The sequence below is a fragment of the Macrobrachium nipponense genome, chromosome 26 (genome assembly GCF_015104395.2).
Source record: "Macrobrachium nipponense isolate FS-2020 chromosome 26, ASM1510439v2, whole genome shotgun sequence".
NCBI classification, from domain to species: domain Eukaryota; kingdom Metazoa; phylum Arthropoda; class Malacostraca; order Decapoda; family Palaemonidae; genus Macrobrachium; species Macrobrachium nipponense.
The window spans coordinates 38,167,102-38,189,671 of record NC_087215.1 but is presented as its reverse complement, the minus strand read 5'-3'; the positions used below and the strand labels follow the sequence as shown (position 1 = coordinate 38,189,671).

At 40.7% G+C, this 22,570-nt stretch overlaps 1 protein-coding gene across 11 annotated transcripts in view; it reads right to left on the bottom strand.

Moving 5' to 3' along the window:
- Positions 1 to 17,441: 17,441 nt before the first annotated feature.
- The window catches only part of LOC135200190 (TOX high mobility group box family member 2-like), a 1,058,689-nt gene continuing 1,053,560 nt past the window's right edge, over positions 17,442 to 22,570 (bottom strand). For 10 of the 11 annotated variants that reach the window (XM_064228571.1, XM_064228575.1, XM_064228567.1 and 7 more), the window contains 4 exons: positions 22,462 to 22,570; positions 21,137 to 21,520; positions 20,336 to 20,766; positions 17,442 to 20,017 (listed from right to left, as the gene is read on the bottom strand). The exon at positions 22,462 to 22,570 is cut by the window's right edge and continues 108 nt beyond it. In XM_064228571.1, coding sequence (XP_064084641.1) covers positions 19,942 to 20,017; positions 20,336 to 20,766; positions 21,137 to 21,520; positions 22,462 to 22,570 — 1,000 coding nt within the window. In that variant the 3' untranslated portion in view covers positions 17,442 to 19,941. The remainder of the gene's footprint in view (positions 20,018 to 20,335; positions 20,767 to 21,136; positions 21,521 to 22,461) is intronic. The other variant, XM_064228578.1, reaches the window with a different exon arrangement.

Sequence of the window (22,570 nt, the reverse complement as noted above, 5' to 3'; positions counted from 1 at the left end):
GATACTCATGTATCATTTTAACTTACAGATGGTACGCTGTCAGGAGACAGCATGTACAGCCATCCTGCAGCAGCCGTGCAGGCACGAAGTATGCCGCACTCATGCGGGATGTGCAGTCCAAGTGGACAACTTGCTGGTCTGGCACCCAGACAGGTGCGAGATTTGTTACAACTTGGTAACGGACCTCACTACTGAGTCGGTAGGTACCATTCCATTAGATGATATATTGAAAAATATTTTAATGCATATTGAGACAGTAGTTCATTATTTTAGGATAGACTTTAAAAGTAGCTATCTCTTACAGACCCCCCAAGCCGTCAAGGATTCGGCTCTTACGACCCTCAAGATATGGGTTGGAGGATTTGGCCGGAACGTTAAGGCCAAACAACCGTACATGCTGTCGGAGGAGATGTGCTCCCTATCTACCCCAACGCAAAGATGTCGGCAGCTGTAGCGGCGGACTTGGCGGCCCCGATCATTGCCAAGATCCGGGAGGAAACCAGGCCGTGCTGGCGGAAGACCTGGAAGGTTTTGGGGAAGACTTCCTCAGAGAGGTGGCGGCAATCAATTTGGACCGCGAGCCTATGATCGTCGACAAACTGGATGAAGGTAGGGAGGTAAGTGAGGCAGGTGGTACACCGGCTAAAGTTCTGTCCTTTAGCCCATCTCATTCCTCTTCTTCCTCTTTTCAAGGGTTTACCAGGAGATCTACAACTTCTAGGGACAAGTCGGGGTCGGTAATCCCTAAGGTAAAGTCAACAATTGACACGCATAGGTCTATTAAGAAGTCCCTCCCTAAGCCTTCCAAATCGAAGCCCCTTAGGGATAGCCGATCCAGTTCGTCCTCAGCCCCCAAGCTGACGATGGAAGCGGCAAAAGCTGCTCCTCCACGACACGGGTTGAGAGCTAAAGGGCCCAAACCCAGATCTCAGGATCCTGGATTTGACCCAGCAGCATTCTCCAGCATGCTCATGCAGGAGATGGGGAACTTGGTACAATCCAAGTTCCAAGAGATTTCAGCACGGCTGGTCTCTAGCCTGGAGACGTCAGGACAGTCGATACAGTCCTTGACAGAAAGGCTGCAGAATCAAGAGAACTTGATGGCGGGAGTTCTCCAGTCCGGGCACCCACAACAACCCCTTGCAGTGCCGGACACCTCAAAGCTACCACCTTTCAAAAACAATAACCCTTGGCGGCTAGCAGCACATGCCCCCTTCTCAGAGGGCATGTTGACGATTGAAGGTTGTGGAACCCAGCCAGTAGAAGACTGAATTCTACCCTCCGGGTCTCCAATTCCCCTTCTCGGGATATGCGCGCCTTACGGAGGAGGCATTAATAAAGGAAGACAAGGTTCCGAAGGAAACTGTTATCTTCCCCAGAGACCAAGCCCAATCAGCCCGGGTCCGGACTCTGACAGACTGGGAGTGTATCGACACTAAGTTGACACGCCACAAGAGTCCATTCACGATGTCTGTGGTACCGGATGATACACCCATCCCGTGCACTCCCAAAGTAGTGGAGCTGACGCTTCAAGCGGCGGCAGAGGACAAACCCATGCCTCAACTCAGGGAAACAGATTTGCCTTCCCTGCTGTTCCCGGGAGGTATGGAGTGCTGGGTAGATGCCCCTGCAACCTTTTCAGTAGGCAAGTTAAGTCAAGACTGCACAACCACCCTCTTTAGCGAACGCCTACCTAGGCTTCCGGAGGCTCTGGTAAAGGCGGAGTATGAAGCCAGATGTCACTTGTGCAGGTTCATCAATTCCGCCACTACAGCGGAAATGACGACCCTGGTCTACACAGACGAGCCTCTGTTTAAGATCCTGACGAAGTCATTACTTCACACCTTACAGTGTGATGTATATGACTTCGCAGTAGCCAGGAGGAACTGCAGGAAGCACGTCTTGGCCGATGCTTCCATTCGCCACGAGCCGAATAGGCTCATCAAAGTCTCAATTTGGGGGGGGAATCTGTTCCCCGAGACCATAGTAAACGGAGTCCTTGGGGAAGCAGCAAGCGTAAATTAGAGCTTGCGAGTTCGTTGGGGCCTCATCTCCAAGAGGAAGTTCGAACCCTCTGGAGTACACCCCAGGGGCAAGAAGAGAGCGAGGAAGTTCCAGTCCTTCCAGACCGCTCAACCTCAGACGATGGTACAGGCTGTCCCGGTAGCCCAGTTGGGTCAACCCTCCACCTCAAAAGCTCAACCTCAACAACAGTTCGTTCTGCTGCAGAGCCAGCCCTCTCAGCAGCCCCAAGGCGCGGCGACTTTCACCTCTTCCCGGCCTTCAATGCTTCCTTCGAAAACCAAGAGGTATTTCAGGGCTACAACAGGTTTGCAAGAGGTAGCCGAGCCAGAGGAGCTTTCCGACAAAGAGCTGGTGGAAGAGCATCCGGTAGAGGCAGAGGCTTCTGAGGAAGCCGGGGTAGCCGACCCTCGGCTAGCCAGCTAGCCAGTGAGACTCCTCAGGTAGGAGGGAGGCTGTTCCTATTCAAGAACCGCTGGAAATTCAGCACTTGGGCGCACAGCATAGTAGCAAAGGGACTGGGATGGAGTTGGAAGAAAGGGCCTCCTCCATCAACCAGTTTTAACCAACATCCAACAGCGGACCTAACAGAGTACACCCAAGACCTTCTTCAAAACAAGGTAATAACAAAGATCAAATACTTCAAGATTTCAAGGACGCTTGTTCAGCATTCCAAAGAAAGACTCAAACAAGCCGAGAATAATTCTAGATTTGTCCCATCTGAACTCATATATTCAATGCGACAAGTTCCATATGCTAACCGTCTCGCAGGTACGGACCTAACTTCCCCGTGGGGCTGTCACCACCTCTATAGATCTTACAGATGCTTACTATCATGTTCCGGTAGCAAGGCACTTCCGCCAGCTTCATATCAATGTATTAGAAGCCATGGCAGTATTTCTAACCCTAAGGCTAGGCAAACAGGCTTACACCTTCAAAGTCATGCCTTTCGGGCTCAACATAGCGCCCAGAATATTTACAAAGATAGCAGAGACAGTAGTACAAGAACTGAGAGAGCTCAAGGGATAAGGTTAGTAGCCTACCTAGACGACTGGCTCATCTGGGCCACAAACGACAAAGAATGTCTCAGAGCAACTCACAAAGTGATAAGATTTCTGGAATACCTAGGATTCCAGATAAATAACAAGAAATCCCGGCTTACTCCGGCACCACGCTTTAAGTGGTTGGGAATACAATGGGATCTGAATTCACACAAATTATCGATCCCGCCTGAGAAACGAAGGGTTATGGCGAAGGCTACGAGGCACTTACTCAAAGGCAAACAGACGTCCCGGCAGAACCAAGAAAGAATCTTACGTTCACTCCAATTTGCCTCAGTAGCAGATGTTCTGTTAAAAGCCAAACTGAAAGATATACACTGGGTTTGGCAGACCAGAGCAAACAGGAAATTGCGAGACAAAATTTCCCGCATCCCTCAGATACTACGGAAGAGACTCCGCCCATGGACAGAAGTCAAGACCTGGCAAAATCAATACCATTACAGTTCCCTCCGCCAAGTTTAGTGGTCCACATGGACGCCTCACTAAGCGGTTGGGGAGGATACTCCCAATACGAAAAGGTTCAAGGCTCATGGTCACTAACGCTCCGCCAGCTTCATATCAATGTATTAGAAGCCATGGCAGTATTTCTAACCCTAAGGAAACTCTCTCCGGCGAGGAAGATCCATATCAGGTTAGTATTGGACAGTGCGGTAATAGTCCACTGCATAAACAGAGGAGGTTCCAAATCAAGCCACATAAATCATGTCATGATAGCAATCTTTTCCTTGGCAGCAAAGAACCAGTGGCATCTGTCAGCTACTTACCTGGCATAGAGTAAGGAACGTGGTGGCAGACGCACTGTCAAGGACAACTCCGCTGGAATCGGAATGGTCCTTAGACGACATCTCATTCAAATGGATCAGCCAGCAGAGCACAGGTCTCCAAGTAGACTTATTTGCCACAGAGTCCAACCACAAGCTACAGTACTATGTGGCCCCCAATCTGGACCCTCTGGCCCAGGCCACAGACGCCATGTCCATAGATTGGAACACTTGGCAGAGGATCTACCTATTTCCACCAATAAACCTACTAATGAAAGTCCTGGACAAACTCAGATCCTTCAAAGGACGAATTGCGCTGGTAGCTCCCAACAAGCCCAAGAACAATTGGTTCCCATTACTAGTGGAGTTGGGACTCCGGCCCGACCAGATCCCCAACCCGAGACTAACACAGTTAGCACAAATGCGGACTGTGTACGCTTCCTCAAGGATTCAGAAAGCCCTAACTTTATAGACTTCATGAAATTTGCGGCACAAAAAGATGCCAACATGGATCCTATTAACACCTTGTTTCTAGAATCAGACAAACGGGAATCTACGCTTAGGCAGTATGATTCGGCAGTAAAGAAGCTAGCTTCCTTCCTGAAAGACTCAAAGGTAAAGACGATGACTACGAATCTGGCAGTTACTTTCTTTAGGACCCTGTTTGAGAAGGGCCCAGCAGCTAGTACTATTACTACAACTAAATCTGCCTTAAGGAAAATATTCCAGTTTGGTTTTAACATTGATTTAACAGATTCGTACTTCTCGCCCATTCCGAGAGCTTGTGCTAGATTAAGACCAGCATACAGACCTCACACAGTCTCCTGGTTTCTAAATGATATACTTAAGGTAGCTTCAGACACTGACAATGAATTGTGTCCTTATATAACCCTTCTTAGGAAAACTTTATTCCTAGTAAGCCTGACCTCAGGAGCCAGAATATCAGAACTGTCGGCTCTTTCTAGAGAACCAAATCATATTGATTTCCTTCCATCTGGAGAAGTTCTATTATCCCCAGATCGAAAGTTCTTGGCTAAGAATGAGGATCCTCAGAGAAGGTGGTCCCCCTGGAAGATTGTCCCACTTCCACAGGATCTATCCCTTTGTCCAGTCAAAACATTAAGATCATTTTTAGACAGAACTTCCAATAAGTCTTCAGGTCCCTTATTCATTAGAGAGAAGGGTGGAACGATTTCACTAAAAGCAATCAGACAACAAATTCTGTATTTTATTAAGCAGGCCAACCCGGAATCAGTTCCACATGTACATGATGTCCGAGTGGTGGCTACCTCAATTAATTACTTCCACCACATGAACTTTGATGACCTTAGAAAATATACGGGATGGAAATCACTGAAAGTATTTAAACGCCACTACCTAAAATCCTTAGAGGCCCTCAAGTATTCGGCGGTGGCAGCAGGGAACATTGTTTCCCCTGACACAGCCTAGTCATGTTAAAATACCTAGTCTTAATAGATCTTATCTCCCTTTCAGTTCTTTCTCTCCTACCTGCCTCGCTTATAGTCCCTAGTCTTCACCTCCGTTTTTCACTTGGATTACACAATTGAACCATTCTAGTATTGTACATACTTAACTATTATTCCTCTGTATGTAAATATCTTATATTACTTGGTGTAGTAATCACCCTGGCCTTACCAGAATTTGTATGTGATATCTGTATATACTTCCATAGAGGAAGGACCGTAGACTTAAGATATTTGTTAAATTTATTGTAGATTTAGGGAACTTGATTAAAATAGGGTAGAATTACTTAAAGTGTTTAATTTCTCCCTCCAGTAGCCTTGTTGATATTATATCCAAGCTTGTAGGACCTATTCTCTGTTACTATTTCACGGAGCGACACAGGTTAGGCCCAGAAAAGGGATTTTGACAAAGGAAAAATCTATTTCTGGGCAGTGACCTGTGTCGCCCAGTGAACCCACCCCTTGTTTCCTCACCCTAATGGGCCCAAGCTTGGGTACTATTTTCAGGGATGACTGTCTGGACGCTAGTTGTAGCAGTAGCGGGCGGCAGATGGCTTTGGAACGGGGGAAATTGAGAAAGGAAGAGACTAAATGGCAGGGGACCTCTGGTAGTGGTTTCACTCGCCCCAGTTTTATACCGACACCCTATATAGGGGTGAGCGAACCAGGAATATCCTGGTATAATCCATGTAGCTTTTTCTCTTGTATATTTAGCAATATTTATGCCTTAGAAATGAGTGCTTTAGGAACATTTCACTGGGCGACACAGGTCCCTGCCCAGAAATAGATTTTTCCTTTGTCAAAATCCCTTAATAATCTAAAACCATAAAAAAATGAATAAACCAAGATGCTGACAGTCCCTTACAGAAGACCAACTTCTGAAATATAACATTTTTTAAAGTAAAATGCATTTTTCCCTATCCATACAAACCTGGAGTCCTTCACTTGTGATAGATTGCAGCTCAGGTGAAACCAGGCCGGTAGTTACCTGCCTGGTGGTGGGGAAGCACACCGCCTCCCCACCAGCTCACTGAGTCGTCACTTTGATCACAGCCAGGACTTTGATGATGACCCCTGAATCAAGGGGGTGGGTGTTTGGAGGGACCATACAAGTAAAGGACTCCAGGTTTGTATGGTTAGGGAAAAATACATTTTACTTTCAAAAATGTCATTTGTTCCTACACCGTATACAAACCTTCCATCCTTTACTTAGGAGACTCATCCTAAGGTACTAAGGTAGGGATGGAAGTCCTGTCTCGCTAGCCGAGAATGGAACCTGGGATGCCAGGACCTGGGCTTATAGCTCGGGGTCACGGATCCTTCACCCCACGAGCCATGGTAAATGCGACCTAATGGCTGACGGCCTGGGTATCAATGGCGTGAGCGTAGAACTCTCTCTGGCAACCAAAACCAGGCTATATAATTATAACAGGTTTGCTGGGTTGCAGCACACTCCCCCTCGGAAAGGAGTGGAGACCGACTTCTGTGTGTTTACAGGAGACTTTTGGGGAGGATTCATGCATTGTTACATATATTCCTTTTCCTCATTTGTTTTGTAATTGTGTAATATTATTTCAAGCTTTTATTTCTGTTCCGTTTATCATAGTATTGTTTAATATGTGCACTGACTTGTTCTCACTTCATAATGTTGCCTTATATACCTTACAATGATACGTTACAATTGAGGGCAGGTCACTGAAACTCTTCTGAGGGGTGGGACTAGAAGGCGGTTTTAGGACGTTTCGAGACCTTTCTGTCAATGACATGAAATTGATGGTATTACATTTTTTTTAATTGATGGTATTAAATTTTTCGTAAAATTGGTATTACATCTTTTCATTTTACAGACATTCCAATTCACACATGCATTTTTTCTCCCTTCTTTTTTCTATATTCACCTTTACGTGCCTGTCTGACCCATAACAATTAGCTTAGGTTGGTTTGCTTATGATCCTAACCTCTATGTTACACTTCTAAGATTACCATCCTTTAAGGGCTCCGCCCCTCGGTCAGGCAACATGTTCTACTAGGTTAGGTTAGGTTAGGTTACGATCCTAACTTATATGTTACACTTCTAAGATTACCTTCCTTTAAGAGGGGCCAACTGTTCTACTTAGGTTGGGAGGTAGGTTAGGTTACGATCCTACTTATTTATGTTTAAAAACACTACTAGATTACCTTTCCCTTGGAGGTTACGGGGCCTAACCTGCCCCCCCCCCCTTTCGCCCCATTCAGGCTTACATTGAATCCTAACCTATAGTTAGGGTAGGTTGGTTAGGTTACGATCCTAACCTATATGGTACATTTCTAAGATTACCTTCCTTTAAGGGGGGGTCTGCCCCGGTCAGGCAACATGTTCTACTAGGTTAGGTTACGTTAGGTTGGTTAGGTTACGATCCTAACCTATATGTTACATTTCTAAGATTACCTTCCTTTAAGGAGGGGTACCCCCCCCCCCCCCTTCAGGCAACATGTTCTACTAGGTTAGGTTAGGTTACAATCCTAACCTATATGTTACATTTCTAAGATTACCTTCCTTTAAGGGGGGTACGCCCCCTGGTCAGGCAACATGTTTTACTAAGTTAGGTTAGGTTAGGTTTGTTAGGTTACGATCCTAACCTATATGTTACATTTCTAAGATTACCTTCCTTTAAGGGCTCCGCCCCCGGTCAGGCAACATCTCTACTAGGTTAGGTTAGGTTAGGTTACGATCCTAACCTATATGTTACATTTCTAACATTACCTTCCTTTAAGGGGGGGTATGGGGGGGCAGAGCCACCCCGGTCAGGCAACATGTTCTACTAGGTTAGGTTAGGTTAGCTTATGATTCTAACCTATATGTTACATTTCTAACATTACCTTCCTTTAAGGGGGGGTATGGGGGGGCAGAGCCACCCCGGTCAGGCAACATGTTCTACTAGGTTAGGTTAGGTTAGCTTATGATTCTAACCTATATGTTACACTTCTAAGATTGCCTTCCTTTAAGGTGGGCTTTGGGGATGGGGGGAGCCCACTGGTTAGGTTACACAATTTTTACAATTGTCCTCAACATTTCTTGTTATGTTCAATCGCCCCCTGAACTGGCCACTCTGATCCTTGAAACTTTATAATATTCTATTCATTATTCACTAAAATGGTCTTAGACTTGTACTTGATAATTTATACTTAAGTACCAGATGTGTAAATACCAGATGTAAAAAACCGTGTATAGATATATAATATATATTTTCATGTATGTATGCATTATTAGCTCTTATGTAAAATATGTGTCCCTACTGTAAGGTTTCATTGCAATATTTTTTACTTTAATAATAATACACGATAACTTTGGTTTCATAAACATAAAAGAAGCTATGTTTGTACGATTTCACTCAACATTTGTTAAGTTCAATTACCCCCAAACAGGCCTCCCTCATTTCCTATATTGTCCACCCATTACAATACAGTGTTCGTGTTTTTTTTCACAAACGTGAATATTTATCCCCCACCCCATCCTCCCTACTCTGTTTCGTGGTCTTCAGCCCCCCCACCCCCCCACCCCCCCCTCCTTCCACCTGACAAACTTGCCAGTGTCAACCAGCCAGATGGTGGAAGCACTCCCAGGCACCTCCACCTCCTCCGGCCCACATTACTAACTCGACTCTGCCCCGTACATGTGTTAAACTGTTTCGTTAGTTATAAGGACATTTCAGCCCATTACTCGGGGCAGTATGAAAGGTTGGTAATATACTGTCAAGATCACGGCAGTGGTGTACTTTAAAATCCACTTCCACGACCCCAAGACGAGACTCCATGCCTTCGTGAAAGCGGCCGCTGAACTCTATCCTCCACCTCTTTAAGGTAAGGTTCCTAATCTTTATGTACTTTGTTATATTGTGTTTTAGTGTTCCAAAGGTTTAGTGCTTTTGATGTCGGTGATATTTAGTGGGAATTATTTACCACCATATCCCTGCGTGGCTTTACCAACTCGTACCTCTACCTTCCTCTTCCGGTAACCTTCCCCCCCCTCCCACCTTTACCGGACATAAGGCTCCCTATTAGTTACGCATCAGACACCCCCTACCAGCATTCAAATATGGCGGTTTGTTTACATTTCATGGCCTCGAACCAACACTTCAAAGATTGTTCAGTCGAAGTAGACTATGGCAATTGACGTTTTCCTATGTTATTTTGCTTATTTTACAAGAGTTTAAGGTTATATTTTCCTGGTCGACTGTAACTAATCTGTTATTTACCTTTGAACTCTGTAGTTGGTACATCGTACCCCTTGTACAGTCATGTAGTCTTCAGAGGTAAATTACGGTTTAATTACAGTCGACCGAATAAATATTACTTTAAATTCTTGTTCACCAGGTAAAATAACATAGGAAAATGTCAACTGCCATAGTCTACTGTACCGCGGAATGCAGACTTAGAATTACCAAGATTTGCCTGGCCCACTTGGAAAATATGCTGCAGGTGCCCATGCATTAGTTTATGACTATACTCTGTTTTTTTCCATCTGTCCACCCGCCTGTGGTGTTTGCACATGGTAACACTGTGTCCCGGGCTTTAAATAACATCCTATTTCGAATATTAACGGTGTAATTCACATACAGTAAATTATCAAAACACCTTTTAGTTGCAAATATACACTAAGATATCCTTTTATTTACCTAAAACTTACACATAGCGTAACTATTCAAAGCCCGGGACACAGTGTTACCATGCGTAAACACCACAGGCGGATGGAGGGATGGAAAAAAACAGAGTATAGTCGAATTGGATATTCAATTATGTCATAACTGTTTAGTTAATTCATTACAACCACAACATTTAACAAAGTGAAACCAAAATGAGAAGCCACAACTTTGGGGTTAGGTTAAATATACTAAGGTAGGCCTAGCATACTAAAATATCAAATTTTTAATAAATTTGTAATTTCATAAATAACAAACCTTCGGTCTTTACATTAGGATATATATAAGCGAAGTAGCGACAGCTGGAAATCCGGTATATAAAAAATCTTGTGATTCAGAGAACTATTGGCATCTGTTAACCTGGGCTTTGCATGTTAAGGTAACCTATTTTAAAATATTCAAGCTACCAGATTACCCTACATTTCACGGTTTCGTCCCTTTTTTCGCTAAAATACCTGGGACACCCTCCCTTACCTTAAGCCGAGTGCATAGTAGGCTAGTGTCAAAATGACAAAACATAAAACTAAAAATTTACCAGATCTACTGATTGTTACATTGCATATATAGGCTACGTACCACTGTTCCGATGTACATTGATGGTGCAGGCAAGGTATGCAACGAGTTATCAAAAGGCTACATTTCCATTGACAATAATCAAATCATTAACCCAAAACACACACAAATGCCTGAGAAACACAGTATAATTCTGATTTCAGTTAGGCCTATCTACATTCAACCTAGTAAAAATTACCTGGGTTAAGTTAGGCTAAACCCCATGAAGCAAATAAATTTACATGCCATTACTATACTTTTGTCATAGATTCAAAACAAAACTTTGCTAATTTTAAGAAATATCATCACCTGAAAGTTCACCACATTTCCACTACCTACATGTTAACAGTGAAATGTGCCTTGTGGTCGAGGAAACCGTGACAATTGTACAAACGGTTCAAACCATGGCCACATTCAAACAAACATCACCTGGATCCAAGCTAAACGGACAATGACAAATAATGGGCATTGGGTACCATGAAAAAAAAAAGTCCCGACAGCCAAATTCAAGTATACTAAAATCCTTCAGTAATAAAGTATATTTCTACAGAAGCATTCCGCATGATCGCATAGTTCGTCCACGCAAATACGAAAGTCACCAGGAATTAGGGCGTCTAATGTATTTCGCCATGTTTAGTACGAGCCCCTGGGGTTTAATTACAGTCGTCCGAATAAATATTACTAAAAATTCTTGTTCAATAGGTAAAACTGCATAGAAACACGGCAACTGCCATAGTCTAAATTACACCACACGCTAGACAAATCTTAAAATGAACCCTTCGACATTGCCACTGGCTTATGAGAATTACGTCGCTAATGCAGTCAAAACAATTGGCAACAAAGAACAATGAAGTACCACTTGAAAACTTTGCATCCAGTCACATTACAAGAACTCTATAGTCTTCGTATTACATCTGATATAGCAGAGTCCACCCACCTTGCGTTAACATGGATTTGCGGCCAGTCCAAATGATTAGTACCTGATTTGACTCCGTTCGATGACAGATTTGAGTTCCCGGAGTTGTTTAGTCTAAACAATTGAGGTCCCAGATAGAAGATATTTGAAGGTATATATCATTATGAAGATCGTGGATCATTTTGTGTGTATTTTTTTTTTTATCATGCGCAGCTTAAATACATGCATCTTGCTTTCTCTTTTATTTTAAATTGGTGTCGGCATACATCAGCGATCGACATAGACCACATTGAAAGTTCCGATGTTGCTGTATTAATTCGTCACAATCATGCATGTTAAATGTTAATATCATAGATAGATTAGGTCTACATGTCAATTTCTTATATTTTGAGGAAATGACAGGATAGGCCTACTGGTCAATTTCTTATATTTTGATGCAATGTCAGGGAATAAGCCTTACTCGACAATTTCGTATATTTTGAGGCAATGACAGAGCATAGCCTACGCGTCAAATTTTTACATTTTGAGGCACTGACATGGCATAGTTCTACTCAATTTATTTTGAGGCAATGACAGGGCATAGGCCTACCGTCAAATTCTTATATTTTGAAGCAATGTCAGGGCATAGGCCTACACTTTAAATTATTATATTTTGAGACAATGGCAGGGCATGGGCCTACACGTTAGTTTCTTATTGCAAATAGTTTTCTATCCGCATCTGTTGGGAATAGAATAGCTTTTAATTATATATAGTAGTTTCCACTCCACGATATGTAATGTAGCCTATATGCATAAAGTGGAATGTTCACGTACAAGCAAGATCACATACACATACATGTGTGGATGGCCAAAGTAACTGTAACGTCGCTTATACCACAGATCCATCTTTGGGCTGTCTCAGTGACCACCACTACACACAACTACCAAACTGCTTTCGATGAACTGTATTGAAAATATATTTACTAAAGGGATTACAGATTATAATACTGTGACTAGTAAATAAAGGTAGATGTAGCATTTCTACGAAATGAAGGCTATGGTAGGAAAACTAGAAAAATATATAATACCCGAAAAGGAGAATCTTTAGTTCTTTTTTAAAATTTGCTTTCTTTTCTGATCTTCAGAATTCGGGCGGTATTTTGTTGTATAAACTCAGTGAGCAATGTTCAAATGCTCTCTCGCCTGACTTCCAATTTGTTCTTAGAATACTCATTAAGTTTCAATTTCTTCGCCCAATAAAGAACGGACTGTTCCAAAAGGGAGTTGATGGCTAGACCCAATTTTCATTTATACAGACTTGAATAACACCAGACTCCTCAAGTTACTTTCCTTACCGACTATCATAAGTTGTTTTATTCTCGTTCAATTTCAACTGTTTCAAAGTCATCCATTGTATAATATTCGATAAAACTTCATTTAATTTTCTATTTGTGTCCACAATATTTGTAACAATGAAATAGAATTGCGTCATCGACATACAACTTATATTCTACTCCAGAATTAAGTAATATATTAGACAAACTAATTGTATAGACACAGGACACTTTCCTGAGGAACCCCAAACACCAAAGGTTCATACGATGACGCTGCATTGCTAATCTGTACGCAATACGACCTATCCTTCAAAAGCTCAAATGCATCATTAAGAGTAAATCATGTACAACTGTTTCGAGGGCAAGGCTAAGATCCAAGAGCACCAAAGTAATACACTTATCTGCATCCATCAATTCCAATAGGTCATTTACCACTGAACATATAATTGTCTTAGTGGAATATATTTGTTTGTTTGCAGATTGGCAATCAGGAAAAACACCTGCGGTATTTATTGTTAGAGGATCGCATATTTCATAATTTTTATATAAAAGATAAATTTTACAGAGGTCTATACGAACTCACGTGAAGTCAAGAGTACCCTTTAAATTGGCTTAATAATGGTAATTTTCTCAGATAACGGGAATTTACATTCCGAGATGCAGCAATTTACAATCTTCAAAATCTCATACTCAAAAGTCAACAAGTTCTCAGCTCCAATTACTTTCGATATAGACACCGGGTCAGATGAACAATTTGTTTTCTTGGCTTTCTTAATTCTAGTGAAATCATCAGTAGTTATTCTATTAAAAATAGGAAATCCAGTAACAATGGTGTGACGCAGTTCTTCAGCAAAATCTGAAACTATATTTTCAGCCACTATAACCATCAAGTGGTATTTTTCTCTTTTGAAATTCCTGTTTAACGGTCCAGATTATATAACTTATTGTATCTTTTCCTGCTTCGCGAATTTTTCTATTATAGTACTCGGTTTTCCTCCTTTTTATCAGAAGGTTATATTAATTTCTCAGACTTATATTCATCCCATAAACTTAACCTTCTCCATTGTTTCTCCTTTCGTCTTCTCTCTTCTTTTCCAGTATTTCACCATTAACCCTTGGAGATTTATCATATCATTAACTACGATGTTCTTTTCCATAAATGGACACATATTATATTCGTGCTAATTTACGCGATTATATACACTTATCAGGCATTCAACACATGCCGAATTACTTGATTCAAGTGGTTGATGATCGCAGTGATTTTGAAAATAACTTTTTTACAAGTTACTCTCTCAATAAATTCAACTGTGGAGAAACTAGATTTATTTTTATGTTTCAGCCTTTTTATCACTATTCATTTTCTTTTTGGCAAATACCTAAAAAGTAATCAGACAATGCACTGGAGAGATCGTGCTACACCTTTCCTCAACTTGTATATTAATAACACTGATTTACGGCATCACATAAAACCAGGTCTAACGTGTGACCGCTTACTGCAGCGGAGCAATTTATGTTGTTTACAAGACGATGCGACACAAGTAGACCATGAAACGCTTAAACACCTTCACTGGTTGGATCATCCATCCATAGATTAAATTATTACAGATAAAAACCACTAGCTGCAGATATATCAATCCCGTCAAGCAGTAGGTCAAACTCATCTAAAAAGACATTTACATTTGCTGAGGGAGGTCTATTTACTACGGCAAAAGATATCCTCGTACCAGAATGTGTAAAATTTGCCTAAAGATAATTCAAAATTTGTTACAACACCTCTTTTTACAAGCCTGATATCCGTACACCATCTGCGTACGAAAAGAACGACCATGCCCCCTCTCCCTTCCCTCGGAACGTTTAGCTTTATTGCACTTCATATAATTACCAAGATACGAAGACGAGAGAGGAGGTTTGCCACTTTAGATTCTGACTGCTCAATTGTGAATAGAATCTAAGCTGATATTAAGCCATTTATTTGTTTTCCATTGTCTAAAATAGATAGAGCAGTTGCATTATATGGTGATATCACGGTTGATAAGTCAGCTCCCCAGTTTGCAAGTGATAATTTCTTTATCAGGTTTAACAATTTTGGTTCTGGATTCTTGGTATAGGTACGATTGTGCTTTCCACTGCAAGTGCGTATCAAAGATTAAAACTAAGATCATTTTGAGACGTTAAAAATTTATTGCATAGGTTACCTTTTGTTTCATCTTCTTAGCATCGGGATCTAATTGAAGATAAGTTTGGAAATGCATCAACCACATAAATATAAACTTTTTCTCTTTCACTTAACCTACCTTTTCTTGTCTCTGCTGTTCATCCCATCTCTATTAACGCTGCAGGTAATGTTTACATTACCTTTAGAAGAGGATTAGTTAACAAAACTGGAATACCTAGACAGGAATAAGCAACCTCACTTTTCTCAAAGAAGCCTGTGTAGTTCTACTTCCAGTTAATTCTTTTCCTTGACTGTCAGTATAAGTTTCTAATATCAGAAACTGACATCTTCGTATTAATTTCATAGTCTTTTAAGATCATTTTTAAGTCAGCGACCAGGAGAAATATCAGACTTCATTTGTCTCATTCCGTATTCTGTAAGTTCGCACAAATTTGTTTCTAGCCAAGCATCTTTTAATCTCGCATCCGTATTCCTTTTCACCACAAATATGTCAGCACTAATTTATATTCAGCCCCTGATGAGTACACTATCAATAAATTTAGGGTATAACCACTGCATAATACTGATGAGGTCGCCGATACAACCATGAAAGACACTTCTTATGGTAGTACCACGCTCAACATTCTTTTCACTTCCTATTCCAACTTTTCCCCGAGCGGACTGGCAAGTATGGCATATCTGCGTTCCCCTTCGACTGGTTATGATGATGCGTCACTCTCGTATTAATTTGCTACCAAAGGCCTTTACGTGTACAACGCAACTAAGCAGGAGTCAAAATCAAGCACGTCCGTGGTTTCCTTACTATCACAAAGCACCGCATGTTAAACATGACATGGAGTGAAATACAGACTGTCTGACTGCCTCCACTCATCACTTTCAGTCTGTTTAGCTAATACATACATTGATTCCAGTTATCCCAATAACCATATCAAGTTAAATAGACAGTGGTCCCAGACATTACCACGGATATTCGAAATTAAAGTTTATTTATTTAAGGGACTGACTATCCAGATTACCAAAGTACCTACACAACAGTTCAAGGGAAGTCCGCTTTACATAACTTAAAACACGCCAACAGTCGACAAGATATATTTTGGGTTAAAGTACCACGTTCTCACTGGCAAGGTTTCTCAGAGACTAACATCGATACCTCTTTCGAACTTATTTTAAAAATAACAACAACCGGTTGGTCAACAGTTTAACGGGGTTTTATTTTTCGCGATAAAGTTTTTAAGCCTTCACAGGAACGAAACAAGCGGAAAGGGGTTTGCTAATTATATCCAAAAAACAATTGTCTCTAAATTTCCTGCATTTCCAAGAGACTTTCTCAGTTAAACTATCAACCCACTTTTGGGAAAAGCTTTCCACTTGAAAGTTTTTTATCTTAGTTCAACTAAACTCGAAATCGGTTCTGCAAGCCTTCCATATCAATACGTGAGCCATGGAGATCAGATTAGCTTGACAATTCATTAGGTTTCTCGCTTTTTTCATTCGAGTGTCATAATTCCTTTGTACTCGTATACTTATTGTAAAATGGACAAATTAATAAAATAAGTAAGAAACGCTTCGAGGGGCGTTCAAATTACGGCGGGAACTTTGAATGTTCAGTTCTATTTTTTATATAGCTCCTATTGCCATTAAGGTGCTCTAATCTTTCGTATCCGCTGGTAATATTGCTGAATAATTTTTCTTGCATTAAATTACATGAAAACAATAAGGATGTCACAGAAAAATTCTTCAATCGATGGAAAAGTATCATGAAATACAAAATTTTCCTAGGTCTATGACCAGGCAAGTAAAATTTTGGTGTAAATTGAAGTTTGTGCTCAGCTGTGTCCAAAAGAAAGCAGTTCACATAATACATCCAAGGTGCTAATTGCCAACTAGATTTATGATTATACTTCATGTGAAAATTCCTGTGAACTGCAATTAACTTGAGCAACTTATATTAGCTGAATTATCAGCACCTACGACTGACATGACAAACTAACATGCTTTGCATAGTAAGCTGTGTTGCAACACCCAATTGTTGTTATTTTTTGTTATTATGAATTAGCCTTTGTTTTTATTCTAACTATCTTACGATGCCTTTCATTCAAGTCTTTATCATACGATGCGGGTATAATAAAGGATAAAAACTGCTAACAGTATGCAATTTCATACATGATCTTTTTATAAGAAAATTATGTATACCTATAGTATGACTTACATTTTTCTTACCTTAATCTGAATGACATTCCCTTCACGACCATTCTCCACATCGATTTTGGTAGACGTAAAGGATGAGGTTGGCAACTTGTGTAACATCAAGAGAATTCCCTTCATGTGCAGTACATCCATAAAAAAAGGTGAAAATGGCCACACCTTATCCTACATTTTGAAAATACATTATTAATTCTTGACTAAATACAAAGTTCATACTACTTTATTTCAAATCTGTGGTGACACTGATGAAAGGAATAACACAAAACAAGGATATATGTATAGTGTTTATTATATTGTGAATACAGAAGTGAAAGAGCACACACAGGCATTGTACACATTACCACAACATCCGCATAATTATGCTCAGTGGAAAGTTCATTCCACAGTACTTCAGTCATTAGAAAATAGTTTTAAGGAACCATTAACTAACATTTACTGTATTTCTTGAAATGGAAAGTATGACACCACACGTGACAGAGCAGTCAATACCTTAACTGTTAACACTACACTGAGTGTTAACTTGTATATCTTGAATAAATTGTTCAGTTTATTGTTTCAAGTACTTGTTACAATTCTTATTGTTCATGAGAACTTGTCTGAAATTTGTTCATTCCAAAAATTCCAAACTAAAAACATCACAATTTTTTTCAGAAAAACTTAAATTTAAGAAATGACAATACGGCCATATACCTGTGGTGGTTTTCGCCTGTTTTTAATAAGCACGGTATTTATTCAAACATATTTATAGCTATATAAGAAGGGCAAACACTGACAATGTCATTTTATTCTAGGACAAAAGGATTTCCTAAGAACTACAAGCAAGGGTAAAACCTCATGTGAAGGCAATCCTTCTCAAGTGATCATTAACTCTTAAATCAATATCAATTTAAAATCCACATTCTATTTATATATAAACATGAATACACATTAAATGCTTTGCATCAAGCTTTACCCAATGGAAAATATTAAGGAAAATTGTTTTAAAAATTAGCAAATTACATTCCCTCTTGGTACAAACAAAGAAAAAATCATTACTCCATTACTCTTTATGGTTCTTGTAAAGATTTCCAAGAGGTAATTTTACCGCAGTCAGTCCTCAAAGAAATTAGTTATGTACACTGAGGATTGAGCAAAGTGTCCTATTGACACAAACTTCCTTTAATAATAACCTCTCGATTAATGATAATAATAAATGGGAGAGCTGATGAAAAAACTGGGATGGGGGATGGGGGTGCCAAACCCTATTGCTATGCATACACAACTCAGTACGCTGAGAGGGGAATGGCCAACAGATGGCTACTCAATGCATTTTGTCTCCATTGTCTGTGTCACTTTGGAAGGAATTCTTACAGTTTTGACACAAACAGGCCAAGTCTAATCATTTTTGTTTTCTCAGTTTATCCTAATCAAATAAGCCTCTGGACAAATCTACTATGATACATGTACATACATACATAATAAATTTATCTTATTTCTTTCACATTGAGGAGAAAAAACTCAGCATTCACTTGTACATAATGCTGAAATATTTACAAATTATATTGTAAATAAGTCAAGCTATCTACAATAATAGTATTGTAATTCTCTCTCCTTAATTAAGGTAAATAAACACAAATACAGTATTTACAAACCCAGCTCCCTAAGACGAAGATTTACTGCTGGCTTGACATAATAAAATTACAAACAGGTTCAGAACATGATTCCAAGGTTGTGTGAAAACCAAGGTTGTGTGAAAGTAAGCAAGACATAGAGATAATGACTTCGGTGCATATGCTTACAGGTGTTCATACGGTAAGTGTTTGTCTACAGATTCACAATATGCATTGTCAGTTAGCATACCACTGTGAATATACAATAGTATTTGTGTTTTGTATACGTGCCTCAACACTCAGGAAATTGTTCATTATACCACAGAGTATATGCATATTTGATGCTTAGTAATTGTACTGTTTTCTTTTAATACCCTCCTCTGTACCAGACATGCATACAGATACTGTGAATGGGGAAAATAAATCATCTTGTGTAAGAGTGGATAGAGTTCCAAGTTCCAGTTCATTACCTTGTTCGACTCTACTTTGTTCACACCAGACCAGATAAGAAAACACGTTACAAACTAAACATTTTGGTCCCCTTCATCTGGCCAATATGCACTCAAAAGGTTCAGAAGTTAATAACTCGTAATGTGTACCAGCGATTCACTTTTCCTATACTTGCAATAGGAGAATGAACTTCTGATTTTACTAGAAAAGTAATCCAAAAGGGAAGTAAAGAGAAGAATAACATCTTTCAATTTAACTTATGCAGTGCTCACTTTCACAACACAACCCACTTGGAACGTGTCGCATCTATGACCAATGTATTGCAGTTGAATTAGGTATAATATATTTGGGACTCTACGAAACCCAGAAATATTTAAAAGATAAGGATGAATAGTTTTAACTCCAGCAATGACAAAACCGCTTAGAAAAGCTTGACTTTGATACAAGCACCCACGTTTGTCTATATGAAATGGGGGAAGAAGAAGAAAAGGTACCATGTACAGCTAGATTAAGTTCCTCGTTACCATGGCAACCAGCTTTTATACATAAATCCTCTTTTCTGACAAGAATGTTTCTTACTGCATAAGTAAGTAATAATTAGTACATACGACATGAACAGGTACCTAACAGGAATCAGCACTTATAATTTACTTGACTTAATGTTGACCCATAAGTTGGTTTATAATGCTTCTTGGCTGGTCCTCCTGGGGTTTTCCTGGTCACCTTCAACTTATTTAACAGGTGCAGGGTAGGAAGGAGGTGTCTGCTGGTGATGGTTGCTAGCTACCCAGGTGGTAAAAACGTCTCTGAAAAAATATTAGCTCGTCAATTCAGAGGACATGAAATATTTCTTCTGATTTTCTGGAAAATCAAAAGTGCTTATGAAAGAAAGCGCAACAAAACGTAAGATAATGCTATACATACACTGCATTTGATTTTATTCATCAATCTTTAATATACCTCTTTCCATCCATAGCTACTACCCAAATAACTTATGCCTAGTAATCAATACAAACATAAATTAAAAAAAAAATCGTAATGATCAAATGTGAAATACTCATGTACACTAAATGAAAATATTATCCACCTATCAACAAGATGAACCTTCCCTCTGTAGTATTCACCTGCAGTGTGAGACGACACATTCATTGGAGCAGTACTCATCTTCCCATTCAGGATTATGCACAGCAGGGTTAGTGCATCCATTCCTGATGCAACTTGGACCGGAGGTTGGACATCCTACATGTCCAGGCTGTCCCATACCCTGTTGCTGTCCACCTGATCCTTGACCACTTGGTTGGCCTTGCTGCTGTTGCTGCTGTTGTTGCTGTTGCTGTTGTCCTTGTTGTTGTTGTCCTTGCTGTTGTTGCTGCTGCTGCTGTTGCCCATGCTGACCACTCTGCTGATGCTGCTGTTGCTGTTGCCCTGCTTGTTGCTGTTGATGCTGAGTGGCGGCAGCAGCAGCCTGTTGCTGTGGGTTCTGGTGCTGCTGTGGTTGCTGGGCACTGCTTGGAGACCCACCACCTCCAGGACTCGTCATGGATCCAGGTGCTTGCTAAAGTTATCGAGAGAAAGGACAGTGTCTTACTTCGGCAGATGAGTTATGAACATATAATCTAGGAGACAAACACTACTGCTTTAGTTAAGGAACACTGTCTATTTTGATGTTAAAAGAAGGAATGTAATCATTAGTCGCTACAGATAGCATTTAATTCGATATTCATGCAGAGATTACAGTAGTTCTGGTAAGTCATAAAACTAAAGACCAGGTATCGATGCGCCACAAAGTCAGTGATTACTGTACTGTGTTTTATGGCATCATTGCTAATTTTGATTAGTAAGCAGGAGCAGAAGCGGCATTAGTACTAATATCAGCAGGAATAGTGGAGCAGCTGTAGTAGTATTGATAGGAGCAGAAGTTATACCTGGTTCATGTAAGGAGAGGTGGTAGGTACGTTGGTCATGGGCGTCAGGTGTGGCTGAGGTGTGGGCGGCTGATGGGCGGCCTGAGGGGGACCCTGTTGAGGCTGTGGAGCCATACTGGCTGCTGACATGGGTGGCATGGAACCATGGGGCATCATGGGTGGGCCAGAAGGTGGCATGGGCTGTGACATTGGTGGGGTCATCATAGGAGGGGGAGGGTCAGCCATGAGAGATGAGAGGAGAGGAGACTTCTTAGCCAATGGTGACATCTGGGTGGGCGACTGTACTTGGGGGTGACCTGGGGCAGTAGTGGTAGGGGGATAGCCAAAGCCTGGGGCAAACTGGCCGTACCCTGGGGCTCCATACACGTTCTCATTTTCCCCTCCCTGCAACACAAGCCACGATCAAGCCTTGTCCTTAGGTAACTTGTCACCCCTTTTGAAAATTCCCCATGCCACAGTCACTGGTTAGTAAGTCTAAATCTGAATGGTGATTAGTGAAAGCATTGCCACAACATTGTAGATCAGCATTCAACAAATATGATTATGAGAAGACCGACCCTAGTTCAAAACTACCCCAACTTATGTCGTTAATTACGTCTGCTCATCACTTCTTTACATTCATTCACTCAACACACCAGTAATGATGCTCAGACCTACCAACAGATTCACCCAAGCCATACGCACTCTGTTACATTCAGCTTGCTATCCAACATATGATAGCTTCAGTACACTATTCTTCCTTGACATGCAAAGGCAAAATTACTGTTACACTGGCAGCAAAGTCCATAAGCACAAACATAAGCAATATTGCATTCAACTTATTCAACTAAGTCGCAGTAGAACAGCCACTATATAGTTTGGCAGGAGCTGTATTAAGCAATATCATAAAGCAATGATTATTGAATTAGCCGAAGCAATGACCATGCAATTAACAAACAAAAGGTCAAACTGAACAATTCCAAGAGGCGAACTTTGCTCAGCTCTTTGATTTTCTCGCGTAACTGTTACAAATGTTTTGAGGTCGCTGATACTCCATTATTTCTTTCTAAATCATACAAATAGTGTAAGCACGTGTAATCCGGACTCAATTTCTACGAGAATCACACCTGAACCTTTCTATTTAAATAGTCTCAAACTGGTAAACTGGCCCAAATAACGAACATCACCCACACCATTATATTTTTAATGAAAAGACTAATATTTTAGAAACTGGTGTGTTGCCATAAATGTAAAAACCAATAAAATAACAATGATGATGGTGGAGTTAAGTAAACGACTCAAACATTCCAGTGTTTGCTATCTGTCAGCTTCTTGAACTGTCCTACCTTCGAGACGAGGCTGGCGCGGTAGGCCGCCAGAGCCTTCAGGTACTCCTTCTTTGCGGCCTCGGTCTTCTTCTTGTAAACGTTCTTGTGGTCAGCGTCGAGTGAATCC